General features: G+C 38.2%; 1 protein-coding gene across 1 annotated transcript in view; it reads left to right on the top strand.

Annotated features, from left to right (window-relative positions):
- The window catches only part of LOC143298893 (sodium channel and clathrin linker 1-like), a 46,945-nt gene extending 31,004 nt beyond the window's left edge, over positions 1-15,941 (top strand). Inside the window, exons 17-23 of the mRNA XM_076611912.1 lie at positions 766-914; positions 1,322-1,514; positions 2,869-3,005; positions 4,117-4,255; positions 6,502-6,597; positions 11,655-11,740; positions 12,704-15,941. Of these exons, the coding sequence (XP_076468027.1) occupies positions 766-914; positions 1,322-1,514; positions 2,869-3,005; positions 4,117-4,255; positions 6,502-6,597; positions 11,655-11,740; positions 12,704-12,779 (876 nt within the window). The 3' untranslated portion in view covers positions 12,780-15,941. The remainder of the gene's footprint in view (positions 1-765; positions 915-1,321; positions 1,515-2,868; positions 3,006-4,116; positions 4,256-6,501; positions 6,598-11,654; positions 11,741-12,703) is intronic.
- Positions 15,942-16,843: the final 902 nt, after the last annotated feature.

Raw genomic sequence — 16,843 nt, 5'->3', positions numbered from 1 at the left:
TGTGTCACCTGTACAGGTGAACCGTGAAAGCAACAAACTACCTCACTACATCATCTTTGTACTTTTCACACATACCATACACCTGTGTCACCTGTACAGGTGAACCGTGAAAGCAACAAACTACCACACTACATCATCTTTGTACTTTTCACACATACCATACACCTGTGTCACCTTTACAGGTGAACCGTGAAGGCAACAAACTACCTCACTACATCATCTTTGTACTTTTCACACATACCATACACCTGTGTCACCTGTACAGGTGAACCATGAAGGTTACAAACTACCTCACTACATCATCTTCATACTTTTCACACATACCATACACCTGTGTCACCTGTGCAGGTGAAAAGTGAAGGCAGCAAACTACCTAACTATATCATCTTTATACTTTTCACACATACCATACACCTATGTCATCGCTACAGGTGAACCGTGAAGGCAACAAAACTACCTCACAACATCATCTTTATACTTTTCACACATACCATACACCTGTACAGGTGAACCATGAAGGCAACAAACTACCTAACTACATCATCTTTATACTTTTCACACATACCATACACCTGTGTCACCTGTACAGGTGAACCGTGAAGGCAACAAACTACCTGACTACATGATCTTCATACTTTTCAAACATACCATACCATACACCTGTGTCACCTGTACAGGTGAACCGTGAAGGCAACAAACTACCTCACTACATCATCTTCATACTTTTCACACATACCATACCATACACCTGTGTCACCTGTACAGGTGAACCGTGAAGGCAGACTGGAGGGTTCGAGGACCAAGGACGCTGTGGAGGAACTCAGTCGCCGAGTGTCGGAAGCGGAGAGAAGCCGTGACGAGCTTCACCTGCGGGTGGAAACACTGACACAGGCGCTTGAAAAGGAGAGAGATGAGTGAGTCTGAGATTAAAGTTCAGCGTTTTATTTGACTTGTTCTGTTTGCAGCCCCATGTTTAAAAGGATGTCAAGTATCAACCGATATTCCTGGCTTGAGTTTCAGTGCTTTATCATTATATTTCTTTCCTCGGCATTGTTGTTTTACCTTTTAAATGATTTGCTGAGAACAGCCCATTTTTATTGATTATTTCAACTTTAATTACTTGCCTTCTACTTATCTTGAAATTTTTTTTTTTATATACCTATATTTTCATTTATTTACATATTTCTGTACAGAAATCGAAACTGAATTATTTCTTTTTCAAAGTACACTGATATGAAGCATATTCTAGCGCTCAGAGTGTAGCTGTGGGTGTTAGACAATCAGCGGACCACCTGACCATGTATCGTGCATTCTGTTACAGGACTCAGCAGATGAAGGAGTCCTACGACATCAAGCTCCAGTCGGTTCAGGAGCGCCTGTCGGCATTACAGCAGGAGTACGACAACGCCAACGACGACCGCCTGCGTCACGTGGACAGCATCAACACCCTCACCAAAAAACTCCAGCAGGCCGAACAGGAGAAGGAATCTGTCCACAGGAAGTTCTTGAAGGAGGTGGGTGTTTGGGGATAAAACACTCAAGCTCTCTGTCAGTTCAAAGCCCCCCCCCCCCCCGCCGACCCCCCCGTCCCCCGCCCCCTTCCCCTACCCCTACCATCCCATCCATCCACCCATCAATCCCAAAAAGAGAAAAAACACACAAAAAATCAAACTGTATAGCTGGTTTACACGGGTGAAAAAACAGAACGGTCATACATGTAAAATGTTACATGCCTGTCTGAGTGTGTGTATGTGCCTGCCTGAAATCTGATTGAACGACATATGAAACAGATTTGTATTTGTATTTGTATTCCTTTTTATCACAACAGATTTCTCTGTGTGAAATTCGGGCTGCTCTCCCCAGGGAGAGCGCGTCGCTACACTACAGCGCCACCCATTTTTTTGTATTTTTTCCTGTGTGCAGTTTTATTTGTTTTTCCTGTCGAAGTGGATTTTTCTACAGAATTTTGCCAGGAACAACCCTTTTGTTGCCGTGGGTTCTTTTACGTGCGCTAAGTGCATGCTGCACACGGGACCTCGGTTTATTGTCTCATCTGAATGATGAGCAGTTGTGTATGTGCCTGCCTGAAATCTGATTGAACGACATATGAAACAGATGATGAGCAGTTGTGTATGTGCCTGCCAGAAATCTGATTGAATGACATATGAAACAGACGATGAGCAGTTGTGTATGTGCATGCCAGAAATCTGATTGAATGACATATGAAACAAATGATGAGCAGTTGTGTATGTGCCTGCCTGAAATCTGATTGAATGACACATGAAACAAATGATGAGTGTCCAGTGGCAGTTGTGTATGTGCCTGCCTGAAATCTGATTGAACGACACATGAAACAAATGATGAGTGTCCAGTGGCAGCTGTCAGTCAGCTCTCTTGCCAGGGAGGCAGCCTGTTGTGCGAATGACCCCAGAGGTTTGTAAAGCGCTTAGAGCTTGGTCTCGACAGAGGATAGGCGCCATATAGGTATCCATATCGATAGTTTATACAGTATTCAATAAGGCCATGGCCCCATTTTGAGGGGGTGATTCCATATTTTGTCCGAATAAATGTACAGAGAGAAATACTGTATTGTATTACTCTTTTTGTCACAACAGATTTCTCTGTGTGAAATCAGGGCTGCTCTCCCCAGGAAGAGCACATCGCTATACTGAGAGCACCACCCATTTTTTGTTATTTTTTCCTGCCTGCAGTTTTTTTTTAATGTTTTCCTATTGAAGTGGATTTTTCTACAGAACTTCACCAGCGACAACACTTTCGTTGCCGTGGGTTCTTTTAACATGCGCCTTACAGAAGCAAAGGTTAAATATCCACACGAAATGTGTGTGTGACTGACGGGACATGTTGCAGCTGGCTCTGATAGAGCAGGACCAGCAGACCAAGACGCGGGGCTTTGAGGTCCAGCTGCAGTCCACAGAGGACGCGCGACGCAGCAGTGTGGCCGAGCTCCGCAAGCTGCTGGGAGCACAGCAACGCATGAGTGCCAGGTCAGTTACTGTCGATGGGTGCTGTGCTGCGCTGCGCTGTGCTGTACCATGCCGTGCCGTGCTGTGCTGTGCCGTGCGGCTGTAGGAATGTGGAGAGAGGTGGAGAGTGTTGGTGGTGATTTTGACACGTGTGTTAAAATGAGGGTGTATGTGTGTGTGTGTGTATGTGCGTGCACATGTGTGTGTGTGTGTGTATGTGTGTGTGTTTATGTACATGTGTGTGTGTGTGTGTGTGTGTTCAGGGTGTGAGTGGTACATACGCATGCAAGAAATGGTATGTGTGAGTGTTTGTGTATGTGTGTGTGTGTGTTTATATCATGGATATAATGAAACATTTCCACAGCTGATCTGTTTTGCCTGAATATGTGCGTGCCCATGTATGTTCCTGACTGCCTGAGTGATCTCAGGTGAATGAACAGTCTCAGTTTTGAACACCTTGCTGAGACACACCTGTGTCTGTGTATCTCTCTCTCTATATATATATATATATGTGTGTGTGTGTGTGTGTGTGTGAAGTGGAGAAATAGAATCCCAGACATTGCAGACATCCACTCAACAATGCTACCGACACTTTTCTGCTGACATACCTGTACTGTGTCCACACATTTCTCAGGTGAAAAAAAAAGTTTCAGTTTCAGTTTCTCAAGGAGGCGTCACTGCTTTCGGACAAATCCATATTCCCTACGCCATATCTGCTAGCCGGATGCCTGACCGGCAGCATAACCCATCGCAGTGGATTTCTACCACTGAATTTTGCCAGAGGACAACACTTGTCGTTGCCATTGGTTCTTTTTCACTGCGCCAAGTGCACGCTGCACACGGGACCTCGGTTTATCATCTCATCCGAAAGACTAGACGTTCAGTTTTGATTTTCCAGTCAAACTTGGGAGAAAGGGCGAGAGCGGGATTCGAACCCACACCCTCACAGACTTTCTGTATTGACTGACGGATGAGCGTCTTAACCATTCTACCACCTTCTTCCTTCTCCTGGAAAAAACAAACAAAAACCAACAACAACAAAAACAACAACTGACAAGACAGTCACTCAGTAAACGTTAGACGCATACCTTTCTGTTCTGCTGACACAGCTGTGTCCGTACATTTTGTCCAGGTGGAAAGAGGAGTGCCAGACAATCACCCTCAAGTTTGAGGGCAAGATGGAGGAGCTGAGGGGGGAAACCACCTCCCTGCGTCGCCGTAACGACCAGCTGACCGCGTTGCTGAAGGAGAGCCAGACCAAAGCTGTTGACGTGGGTGTCTTTCTTTTGCATGCGTGTGAACGACTGGTGGTGCGAAAGCGCTCTGATTTGTCTCTGCACAAGATTCAGCGCTGTATAAATATCATTATTATTATTGTTGTTATTATAATGATGACGATATAATGATGTTAAGTTAGGTGGGTTTTTTTTTGTTTTTTTTTTTTTAATGTTTACACAGACTTTCTTGGGTCAACCACCATTTTATTTTGTATATAAATTACACAATCAACTAAACAACATGGAAATAATGAAACCAATACATGGCACTCCATAATAACTATGTCATAGTAATCAGTAGCATTTATGGAATAAATACAACTTTTCATTTACGGATTTTGGGCTTAAAAAAGAAAGAAAAAAGACAATAATATGGAAGGAAGCCGTACAATTTCATGTGATATATAGTATCATATCATAGATGTTAAGTTAGTTATATTTTAATTCAGTTATGATCGTGGTGTCAGTTGATGAGTTGTCAGTGACAACCCCATCTTCGGGAAATACCTCTCTTCTGTCGCTCTCTCTTTGTTTCAGGGTTTTGGGTTTTCGTTCTGTCATTTCTTTCTTTCTCATTGTCTGATCGTACATATATATATATATATATTTCTATCTCTCTCTCTCGTTTTTGTTGTTGTTGTTGTTGTTGTTGTTTTCTCTTGCCCATTTCTGGATTTGTTAATATGTCATTCTTATAATGCTGCATTCTTTGTTCTTTTGTTTTTTTTTTTTGCGCCAAGGACATGTGAGTTGCCTGCTGGTGGTTTTTTTGTTGTTTTTTTGTTTGTTCTGTATGTCTGTTTTTATGTATTAGTTTGTTTATTATGTATGATTAATTTGTTTTTTTTTGCCTATATTTTTCAAAGGATATTTATAGAGTAGTTAACTACAGAGCATTTAATTAAGCTTGTGTTTGACTGAGTCAGACAAATATAATGAATGGGTTTTTTTATGATTAGATTTGTTTTTTTTTAAAGCAAATAATGATGATGATAATGCATTTATTTATACAGCACCTAATCACAAGATTTTGCTCTAAGCATTTTACAGTACAATAGTTCCTGAAAGAATACATTACAGTACTACATTACACAGTGCAAATAATGATGATGATGATGCATTTATTTATACAGCACCTAATCACAAGTTTAATTACACATACTTAACCGTGATCTAGTAATGCAGACTCCAGCAGGGGTCTGACATTCCTGTCCTGTGCAAACTACTATCTGCCTATGCGGAGAAAACGAAAGTAGCTACGTGCGACAGCACCTAATCACAAGATTTTGCTCTAAGCACTTTACAGTAGAACAGTTGCTGTAAGAATACATTACAATACTACATTGCACAATCCATCAAAGCATGCGGGTCAGTCCAACTGTGTGAGAAAACATTACAAACCGAAAACAGAAAGAAGTAGTTGAAGTGGGAGAGAAGAAAGTGAATATGAACGTACCATGATAGTTCCGTTTTGTCATGTCCATCCGAACAGAATATGCTCCTGTGCATCTGCACATGTGGTACATGCATGACCATGTGTGTATACGTATGTCTGTGTACACATATGCATGTATGTGCTAGTGTGTGTGAAGGTGGGAGGGAAGGAGAGAAGGACTGTATGTATTACGTTGGAATGCATGTTTATGTGTATGCATGTTTTGTGTTTATGTGTTTGTATCGTTTGCCAGGTACATTTTGGTGTGTAAATGTAACATTGGTGTAATGTGTTATAAATGATATCATGTGCTTTGCAAAGTAGCTGGAGCAGTTTTCTGGATAGAGTTCTGTATTGTATTGTATTGTATTGCTCTTTTTTGTCACAACAGATTTCTCTGAGTGAAATTCAGGCTGCTCTCTCCAGGGAGAGTGCGTCGCTACACTGACAGCACCACCTTTTTTTTTTTCTTTGTTTTTCTGCCTGCAATTTTTTTTGTGTGTTTTCCTATCAAAGTGGATTTTTCTACAGAATTTTACCAGGGACTACCCTTTTGTTGCCGTAGGTTCTTTTACGTGCGCTAAGTGCATGCTGCACATGGTACCTGGGTTATTGTCTCATCCGAATGACTAGCGTCCAGACCACCACTCAAGGTCCAGTGGAGGGGGAGAAAATACTGGCGGCTTTGCTGGGATTCAAGCCAGTGCGCTCAGATTCTCTTGCTTCCTAGCCGGACGCGTTACCTCTAGGCCATCACTCCATTGATATTGATATTGATATTAATATTGTTATGACATGACGGCAGGCGGAGAGGGTTATGGCAGAGTACACCCGCAACATCAAAAGAATGGAGGCCCGTCTCCACAAGGCGGAGAACAGGGCCACCACTGTCTCCCAACAGGTCAGTGGTACACAGAACACACAATACTTCATCATCTCCCATAAGAGAAATTCAGTATTATTCATTATTATTGATAACCAGTACAGTACCTAAGCACAACACACAATACTTCATTATCTCCCACAAGAGGAATTCAGTATTATTCATTATTATCGATAACCTGTACAGTACCTAAGCACAACACACAATACTTCATCATCTCCCACAAGAGGAATTCAGTATTATTCATTATTATCGATAACCAGTACAGTACCTAAGCACAACACAGAATACTTCATTATCTCCCACAAGAGAAATTCAGTATTATTCATTATTATCGATAACCTGTACAGTACCTAAGCACAACACACAATACTTCATCATCTCCCACAAGAGGAATTCAGTATTATTCATTATTATCGATAACCTGTACAGTACCTAAGCACAACACACAATACTTCATTATATCCCACAAGAGGAATTCAGTATTATTCATTATTATTGATAACCAGTACAGTACCTAAGCACAACACACAATACTTCATTATATCCCACAAGAGGAATTCAGTATTATTCATTATTATCGATAACCAGTACGGTACCTAAGCACAACACACAATACTTCATCATCTCCCATAAGAGAAATTCAGTATTATTCATTATTATCAATAACCTGTACAGTACCTAAGCACAACACACAATACTTCATTATATCCCATAAGAGAAATTCATTATTATTCATTATTATTGATAACCAGTACAGTACCTAAGCACAACACACAATACTTCATCATCTCCCATAAGAGAAATTCAGTATTATTCATTATTATCGATAACCTGTACAGTACCTAAGCACAACACACAATACTTCATTATATCCCATAAGAGAAATTCATTATTATTCATTATTATTGATAACCTGTACAGTACCTAAGCACAAAACACAATACTTCATCATCTCCCATAAGAGAAATTCAGTATTATTCATTATTATCAATAACCTGTACAGTACCTAAGCACAACATAGAATACTTCATTATATCCCATAAGAGAAATTCATTATTATTCATTATTATCGATAACCTGTACAGTACCTAAGCACAACACAGAATACTTCATTATATCCCATAAGAGAAATTCATTATTATTCATTATTATTGATAACCAGTACAGTACCTAAGCACAACATAGAATACTTCATTATATCCCATAAGAGAAATTCATTATTATTCATTATTATCGATAACCTGTACAGTACCTAAGCACAACACAGAATACTTCATTATATCCCACAAGAGAAATCCGTTATTATTCATTATTATTGATAACCTGTACAGTACCTAAGCACAACACACAATACTTCATCATCTCCCATAAGAGAAATTCATTATTATTCATTATTATTGATAACCTGTACAGTACCTAAGCACAACACACAATACTTCATTATATCCCACAAGAGGAATTCAGTATTATTCATTATTATCGATAACCTGTACAGTACCTAAGCACAACACACAATACTTCATCATCTCCCATAAGAGAAATTCAGTATTATTCATTATTATCGATAACCAGTACAGTACCTAAACACAACACAGAATACTTCATTATATCCCACAAGAGAAATTCAGTATTATTCATTATTATCGATAACCTGTACAGTACCTAAGCACAACACACAATACTTCATCATCTCCCATAAGAGAAATTCAGTATTATTCATTATTATCGATAACCTGTACAGTACCTAAGCACAACACACAATACTTCATTATATCCCACAAGAGAAATTCAGTATTATTCATTATTATCGATAACCTGTATGGTACCTAAGCACAACACACAATACTTCATCATCTCCCATAAGAGAAATTCAGTATTATTCATTATTATCAATAACCTGTACAGTACCTAAGCACAACACACAATACTTCATTATATCCCATAATAGAAATTCATTATTATTCATTATTATTGATAACCAGTACAGTACCTAAGCACAAAACACAATACTTCATCATCTCCCATAAGAGAAATTCAGTATTATTCATTATTATCAATAACCTGTACAGTACCTAAGCACAACATAGAATACTTCATTATATCCCATAAGAGAAATTCATTATTATTCATTATTATCGATAACCTGTACAGTACCTAAGCACAACACAGAATACTTCATTATATCCCATAAGAGAAATTCATTATTATTCATTATTATTGATAACCAGTACAGTACCTAAGCACAACATAGAATACTTCATTATATCCCATAAGAGAAATTCATTATTATTCATTATTATCGATAACCTGTACAGTACCTAAGCACAACACAGAATACTTCATTATATCCCACAAGAGAAATCCGTTATTATTCATTATTATTGATAACCTGTACAGTACCTAAGCACAACACACAATACTTCATCATCTCCCATAAGAGAAATTCATTATTATTCATTATTATCGATAACCTGTACAGTACCTAAGCACAACACACAATACTTCATTATATCCCATAAGAGAAATCCGTTATTATTCATTATTATCGATAACCTGTACAGTACCTAAGCACAACACACAATACTTCATTATCTCCCATAAGAGAAATCCATTATTATTCATTATTATCGATAACCAGTACAGTACCTAAGCACAACACAGAATACTTCATCATCTCCCACAAGAGGAATTCAGTATTATTCATTATTATCGATAACCTGTACAGTACCTAAGCACAACACACAGTACTTCATCATCTCCCACAAGAGGAATTCATTATTATTCATTATTATCGATAACCTGTACAGTACCTAAGCACAACACACAATACTTCATCATCTCCCATAAGAGAAATCCGTTATTATTCATTATTATTGATAACCAGTACAGTACCTAAGCACAACACAGAATACTTCATTATATCCCACAAGAGGAATTCATTATTATTCATTATTATCAATACCTACACAGTACATATCTTTGGTCAGAGATCAGTTTCTGTGTGCTTTAGACACATTTGCACAACATTGTACAAGAATCACTGTCATTCAACAGGAGTGCATAAAAGACATAAAATGTTTGAATGCAAAGCCAATCTAAACCTCACATACTTTTATCACAGTCATACGCATGTCGTGGTCACAGTAAGAGAATAGGCATAAAACAGCGTAGTATAATCAGACATTATTAAAGAGGGAGTCAAGAGATTTTTATTCCAGAAATTCCCCACGGGGGGCACATGGAATAAAAAAAAAACAACAAACAAAAAACATGCAACAATATGGTGTAAAATGCAAACAATATCGTATCTGTGTGTGTGTACTGATTGTCTGGTTGTGTTTTGCCGCACCTAATGCAGTTTACCTTGTGAGATGATTAAGTTATTCTTATCTTAATTATAATCAGTGTGCAACATAGTATGCCATGTTCACAATCATATTCAAAATAATGTTTATTTTATTTCATTTTAGTTTAGTTATTTATTTGTTAATATTTCCTGCAATGTGTGGAATGAAAGTACGAAACAATGTATGTGATATTTTTACATCTCTGTCTTCGTTATAATCCTAATACCTGTTGTTGTTGATGTTTTTACAGTGATGGTCTCCATGTTGTTTACTTGTCTGTGTTGTGATAATGCACCTGACCAAATTTCTGTAATTGGAGATAATAAAGTTATTCTTATCTTTTCTTAACAGTAAAATTGGTTTTTGTTCTCTTTTGTGGGATTCTTTCTGTTCCTGCCCCTCGCCATTCTTTCTTACGTATTGCTTTTTGCGTCCGTAGTTCTTCAGAGTGTTGTGTTTTTCTTCTGTCCTTGTTGCCAACATACCTAGGAGTTAGCTGTCTTATGTAAAATGGTAATTCATTATAAATTGATAATAATGAAATTTGATAATAATAATCAAACGAAAACTAAACATATTTTTGTTTGATTGTCTTCATTACACAAGAAAGAAAAGGTATGCAGACACACACTGTTCTAGGTATCAAAAGATCATTACAAAATTCTGACAAGAAAAAAATCCATGCACATATTTATGATGTTGGTGATGAATCCACATATTTGTAACTCACGTGATGCGTATGCAGAGAGACAGAGAGATAGCGAGCTAGCTATCTAGTCAGCTAGATAGATATGTTACAACTGCTCATGAACATACTTGCATAGATATATCTCTATACTTGTGTGTCAGTGTCTGTGATTCTGTTTTATTAATATGTTTACCAAGAACAGTTTGACATGAATGAACATAGGAATATTTATACTTTACTTCTTCTCTACTTAAAAGACAAAACGAAAATCGTAATGACGTTATTTGAATTTGTCTAGATTGTAAATGACTCATTTTAAAGAGAAAACGGAGGGAAAAAACAACAAGAAATAAACCCACCTACTGATATCCTTGTTCTAAACGTTTGAATCGTCAGTGTTGCTTCTTTTGCTTTTGATATTTTGGGTTCCGTTTTTTTTCCATCCATGATTTCTCTATTCTTTACCCTTGCTTCGCCAATAGCTTTTTCCCGAAAGCAGTCAATGCCCTGTCTGTCGAACAAATCCAGTATGATAACTAGAATTGTGCAGTCAACAACCATCTACCTGAAGATCTAGTTATCAGCCCCATCCACATGTAATATGCGGCCTCTGTTCAAATGTGTGTGTGTGTGTGGTGTGTGTGTGTGAGAGAGAGAAAGTGTGTATGTGTGTGTGTGTGCACATGTGTGTGTGTATGTGTGTGTGTGTGTGTGTGTGTGCGTGCAGTGTGTGCATGTGTGAGTATGCACAAGTTTTTATATTGATACGCACTTGTATGTATCCTAACTTCTACTGTATCTGTGTTTGTGTATGATTTTCGATTTATGTTCGTACCTTGTTATGTACTATCCCCCCCCACCCCCCCTACCCCTCCCCCCCTCTCCCCCCGCATATTCCTTGTGACCCCTGTACCCTTGGTAATGAAGACATATTCTGTTCATTAACCTATTCATTTGTCTTCCTTCAAACTGGGGGAGAACATTACCCTTTTCATTAACTCTTGTGTCTGAGGCCAAACTGATGAATGTGTGTTCAGATGTCTCGCCATCACATGAAGGAACGTCAGCTTGCCAGCGAACGCCAGAGTTTAATCAACGAACTGTCACGAAGTCACAGAGACAAGTGAGATTCATTGCTTGGCTGTTTTCTCTTTATGTTTTTGTGTGCAAGATGTTTTTTTTTTCTTTCTTTCAATATGAGAGCTGAACAAGATTAACAGCAGGGACATTCCCTGTGTGCAACATAGACTTGTCTTCTTTCTCCTTGTTGTGTATCTGTACATATCTGCACTCTACACACACACACATGCACACAAACACACACACACACACACACACACGCACACACACAGAGATTCACACACACTCTCTCTCACACACACACACACGCACACACACACACACACACAGATTCACACACACTCTCTCACACACACACAGTACTGCATTTATATACCTTCACTGATGTGATGGGATGCATGTTAAGAACTAACTTTAAAGAAACAGAGAAAGAAACCCAAGACTGAACCTTGGTTCTTACAGACCACAGCTCACCAAGTAAAATACTACTACTACTACTACTGAAAAAACACACACAGCAAACGATTAATGCCAGTTTCATTTCTTTCTCCCCTTACTGGTACTGTACTTCTTCTTCTGCATTCACTCTTATGCACACGAGTGGGCTTTTACGTGTATGACTGTTTTTACCCCGCCATGTAGGCAGCCATACTCCGTTTTCAAGGGTGTGCATGCTGGGTATGTTCTTGTTTCCATAACCCACTGAACGCTGACATGGATTACAGGATCTTTAACGTGCGTATTTTATCTTCTGTTTGCATATACACACGAAGGGGGTTCAGGCACTAGCAGGTCTGCACATATGTTGACTTGGGAGGTCGTAAAAATCTCCACCCTTGACCCACCAGGCGCCGTCACCGTGATTCGAACCCAGGACCCTCAGATTGACAGTCCAACGCTTTAACCACTCGGCTATTGTGCCCGTCTGGCACTGTACATGTTGAGAAAATGTCAGAAACACAAAACTGTGAGCTTGATAATCTGTCCTGTCTGATCTTCTCTCCAGGAGCATCAATGGTCCGCCGACTGATTCCCTCAGCAAGAGTGCTCTTCTCTTGGAAGACCTTCAGAGTTCACGGTGACCTTTGGAAGGTCCTGACCTTTCCTGCCTTAACTTGAAAGCAACAACCAGGGAACGACAGACCGTACCAGTGAGAGCACAGCTTTGGGGGTGGTGGGGGGACTGACTGCCAGACAATGGCCGTAGCATCATCTGAATATTGTTCGAGGGTTGACAGGGGGCTGGCTGAAGACCTGTTCACATGACACTGTCAGTGTGTCATGGTGGTGTTTTGCAGACTGGAATAGACAGAGACAGAGACAGAGAAAGGTGTTCAGTGGTTGGAGGTGGAAATGTTCATTTGATACCAAACAATAAACTTATAATATGCCATTCGGTGTCTTCACTTTTGATTATTTAGTTAATATGATAAAGGAACATTTTGTGTTTGCTGTCTTGGTGTGTATCAATTAATCAAACAACAACAAAAAAACCCCACAAAGAACAAAAATAACTTGTTTTTCCATTTTATACTTAAAATTTAAGAAGTATGTTTCCACTGCTGTCTTTTACTCTGCGTGGACGTCTGTCAGAGAAAAGAAGACAAAACATTCTTGTCACCAATTATAGGTATATTAATAAAACAAACATAAAACATGTCAGAAAACTTTACACTGAAGTTCATCAGAATAAAAAAAAACAACAACAAAAAAACAAAAAACAAAAAGTAACCGGCTCTTCCTACATCTTCAAAATTATATTGAGAGAAAATGATAAATTACTCCATTCTGTAAGCGATAAACATTTCAAGGATTGTGTGTATGAGATGATTTATAAACAAGTGACATTTGCAAGACTGTGTGCTTGTGAATATTAATTAACTTAGGTACCACCTATGATACAAAGAATTTGTAAGATGAGATTGGTCAGGAGCAGCAGAAGTTTGAGATGTGAAACCCTGTGACAAATCAACAATCTGGTGGTGTTCACTTTTTTCTGTTTCATTCATGATGTGAGTCTGAATACGGGTTCTTTGAGTCAAGTTCTCTTCCTGAATAAAGTGAATAGTTGCAGATGCTTACACACAGTGCAGTTATTACATTTATTGTCCTTTTAAAAAAAAAAAAGTTTTTATCATACCTTCTGTTTATAAATTATTGATCAAATTCTATTACAGTATTTTAATGACTGATTTAAATATTTCTTCTTTTGTTTTTTTCTTCAAATATTCAGTTTAAAAAAATGACCAAACAAATACACAAAATGAGGGCCACCAGGCCTTGTGATTGAAAGTCTTCACAGTGCAGTTCTGAACTGCACACATTAGAGTTTTTCCTGCATTAGTTATTCTGTTAGTTTATCAGAATTCAAAAAAGCAATATTAAATACATTCTGGTTTACAATTGAAGTCCAAGGACTTAGATAGAAAGTGAATGTGATACCATGACTATGTGCTTATCAAATGACCTTGAAAAAACAGAAAAAAACTTATATGTATTTTTATGAACTATAAGGGAATGGCAGATGGTTGCTGTTTTCATTTAGTTTTTTTTCTTTCCACTTAAAAAAAATCCATAAACATAGGTTTGAAGGTTTACAATGAAAGATGCAAACATCTACTTCTGATATCAAAATCATGAACAAAATGTGATTATGAATATTATGCTCTGTATCTTTTCAAATTATTTGACTTTTCTTTTTGTTTATTCAGTCTTTGTGCATGTATGCATTAATCTGTGTAGTTTGTAGTTTTGTTTAAAAGGAAAGAAAAAAAAAAGAGAGAAAGGAAATCAAAAAGGAGAAATTGTTTTCTTTCTCTCTCTTTTTTTGTTTGTTTTGTTTTGAAACGGCAAAAAGAGTAATATGAAATATGCAGTCACAATATAACCAGTTAATTGTATGTAGAGTTGTTTCATACCAGTTTTTTTTTTCTCAGCATACTGGGAAGGTTGTAGGGTAGGTATGGGTAATTGTGAACAGTGTGTAGTTGCGAACGATTCGTATAACGCCCCTCTTCAAAGCATTTTTAATGGCTGCATTTCACAGTTTAACATCTCCTTTGTCCTTTTTCTGATACTTTGATGAATATCCATTTCCAAGAACCAGTCAAACATCAGCTATTTCTGTCTATTTTCTTCTCTTCGTGCATCACTGCTGACCAACGTTACAAACGTGCTCTCAAAATCCTAAAATCAAGGGAAGCAAGTTGTAGGACTTGAACTTTGACACAGTTTAAAATAGTTGATCTGATCATATTTGTCGACTACGCATTGCCAGTGCTGGGAGAATTTAAGAAAGCATATTGGTGACAGGTCAGAATGTCAGTTTTGACAGGCCTCTGCAAAATAGTGTCGTTTGCAATTAGATCATTGGATATTTTGACATGAGTCGATTTGTGAACGATGCTACACAGCTACTGAGCACTCTCAAAAGAGTGTGTTTGTGTGCAATGTGGGGTGTGTGTGTTTAAATGTCTATTTGTGTGTTTGTGTGCATGTGTGATAAAAACCAACAATACAACAGTTTGGTGTGATGTTCCAATAATATGTTATGTCTAATGAGTTCAAGACCTGCTTCTGTTTTAATTGTCAACATGTACCCAAAAGCAATTGTTTGCAATTAGACTTGCCCGTTCGCATTTACCCTCAGGCACCCCCTGCCATTTCAAATGTCGACAAAACATTGAAAAGAATGAGCAGACGAACTTTTCCTGGTGCAACCAGTCGGAGAAAGCCTTCAAAAACAAAAGAACTACGTTTGACTGTCATGTCTTTACAGTACACACGTTGAGCTGGTCACTTCGACTGGATCATTCGCAATTACCCATACCTACCATGTTAGCTTGAGAGGATCACAATACCTTGCCCTGAGGGGGCCATAAAGGAAACTCTGAAGGCAATGGAGTGAGCCCCCATGTTTCTCTCTGCTGGGCTGTTTGAAGGGGATGTGGGAAATATGTATTCTGAGCATACCTTTCCTTCCAGGTGGGGATACAAAATGTTTGTTGAAAACCCAAAAACTAGGAAGACTCAAAACAAGTGAAATCTTTTTAAGCATATGTGTATGAGCACATATGTGATTGTGGTGGTGTTTTTTTTTTTTTTTTATTTTTTTTTTTAGTATGTTTTGTTTGTTGTTGTTTTCATGTGGTATATAATTTGACTGACTGCTTGATTTGCTTTAATGTTTGCTCAGTCTTTGTGATATTAGGCAATTTATAAAAAAAAAAAAAAAAAAAAAGAAATAGAGAAAAACAAAGGGTAAATACACAGCCTACCTACAAAACACTGCTGCAGCTTTAAGATTGTAATACTCAGTGAACGTTCTGTTCCTTGCCTTTTTTTTTCTGTGGTCTTGTTCTCACCTCTCTCCATTCTGATCAGGTGTTATGTTATTCCCCCCATGTCATCAGCCCAGGAGTCTTGATCTGTCTGTGTTCAGTGCCAGTCAAAGGAAGAGTAGCTTATGGTTTCATGTTGTTTCCCAAGATAGCCTCTCTTTCTTGTCTTCAGTTTCTCCAGTTTTAGAGTTATGCATGCGTGTGTATGACTGGTGCGAAAGCGCTTTGGTTTTTCTCTGCACAAGATTCTGCGTTAAATAAATATTATTATTATTGTAATACTAATAATTATAATGGATACTTATATAGCACACTATCCAGAAATCTGCTCTAGGTGCTTTACAAAAACGCTTTTGTCAACATAAAATATTACATCTATGTTACATACACACACCAAAATGTGACCACACACACACACACGCATGCACACACGCACGCACTGCATACATACATTTTAACATACATGTGTATCTAACAGCTTCCCCAACACATACGCACACATAAGCAGACAAAAACTTACATAAACACACGCACACACAATACACATTCATATACATGCATGTAGTTATGTACACATACATATGAATACACAGTCCTTCCCCTGTCCACTCCTGCAGGTATCAGTCTAACATCGAAAGAATCTTAAGTAAGTTGTGTAGAAGTATGAAATGTTACAGTTCATGAGTTTGTAGCAGTCTAGCATAGAAGTGTGAAAGTTCAATGTTCACAAGGTGGTTGCCAAAAGTGTGAAGCTTTTAAGGTTCTCGAGTCAGCTGCATAAAAGTATGAGTTGACTGCGCTGAAAT

This window comes from Babylonia areolata, chromosome 24 (assembly GCF_041734735.1).
Source record: "Babylonia areolata isolate BAREFJ2019XMU chromosome 24, ASM4173473v1, whole genome shotgun sequence".
Taxonomy (NCBI): domain Eukaryota; kingdom Metazoa; phylum Mollusca; class Gastropoda; order Neogastropoda; family Buccinidae; genus Babylonia; species Babylonia areolata.
Note: the sequence above shows the minus strand (reverse complement) of the source record. Positions and strands in the feature narration are given on the sequence as shown.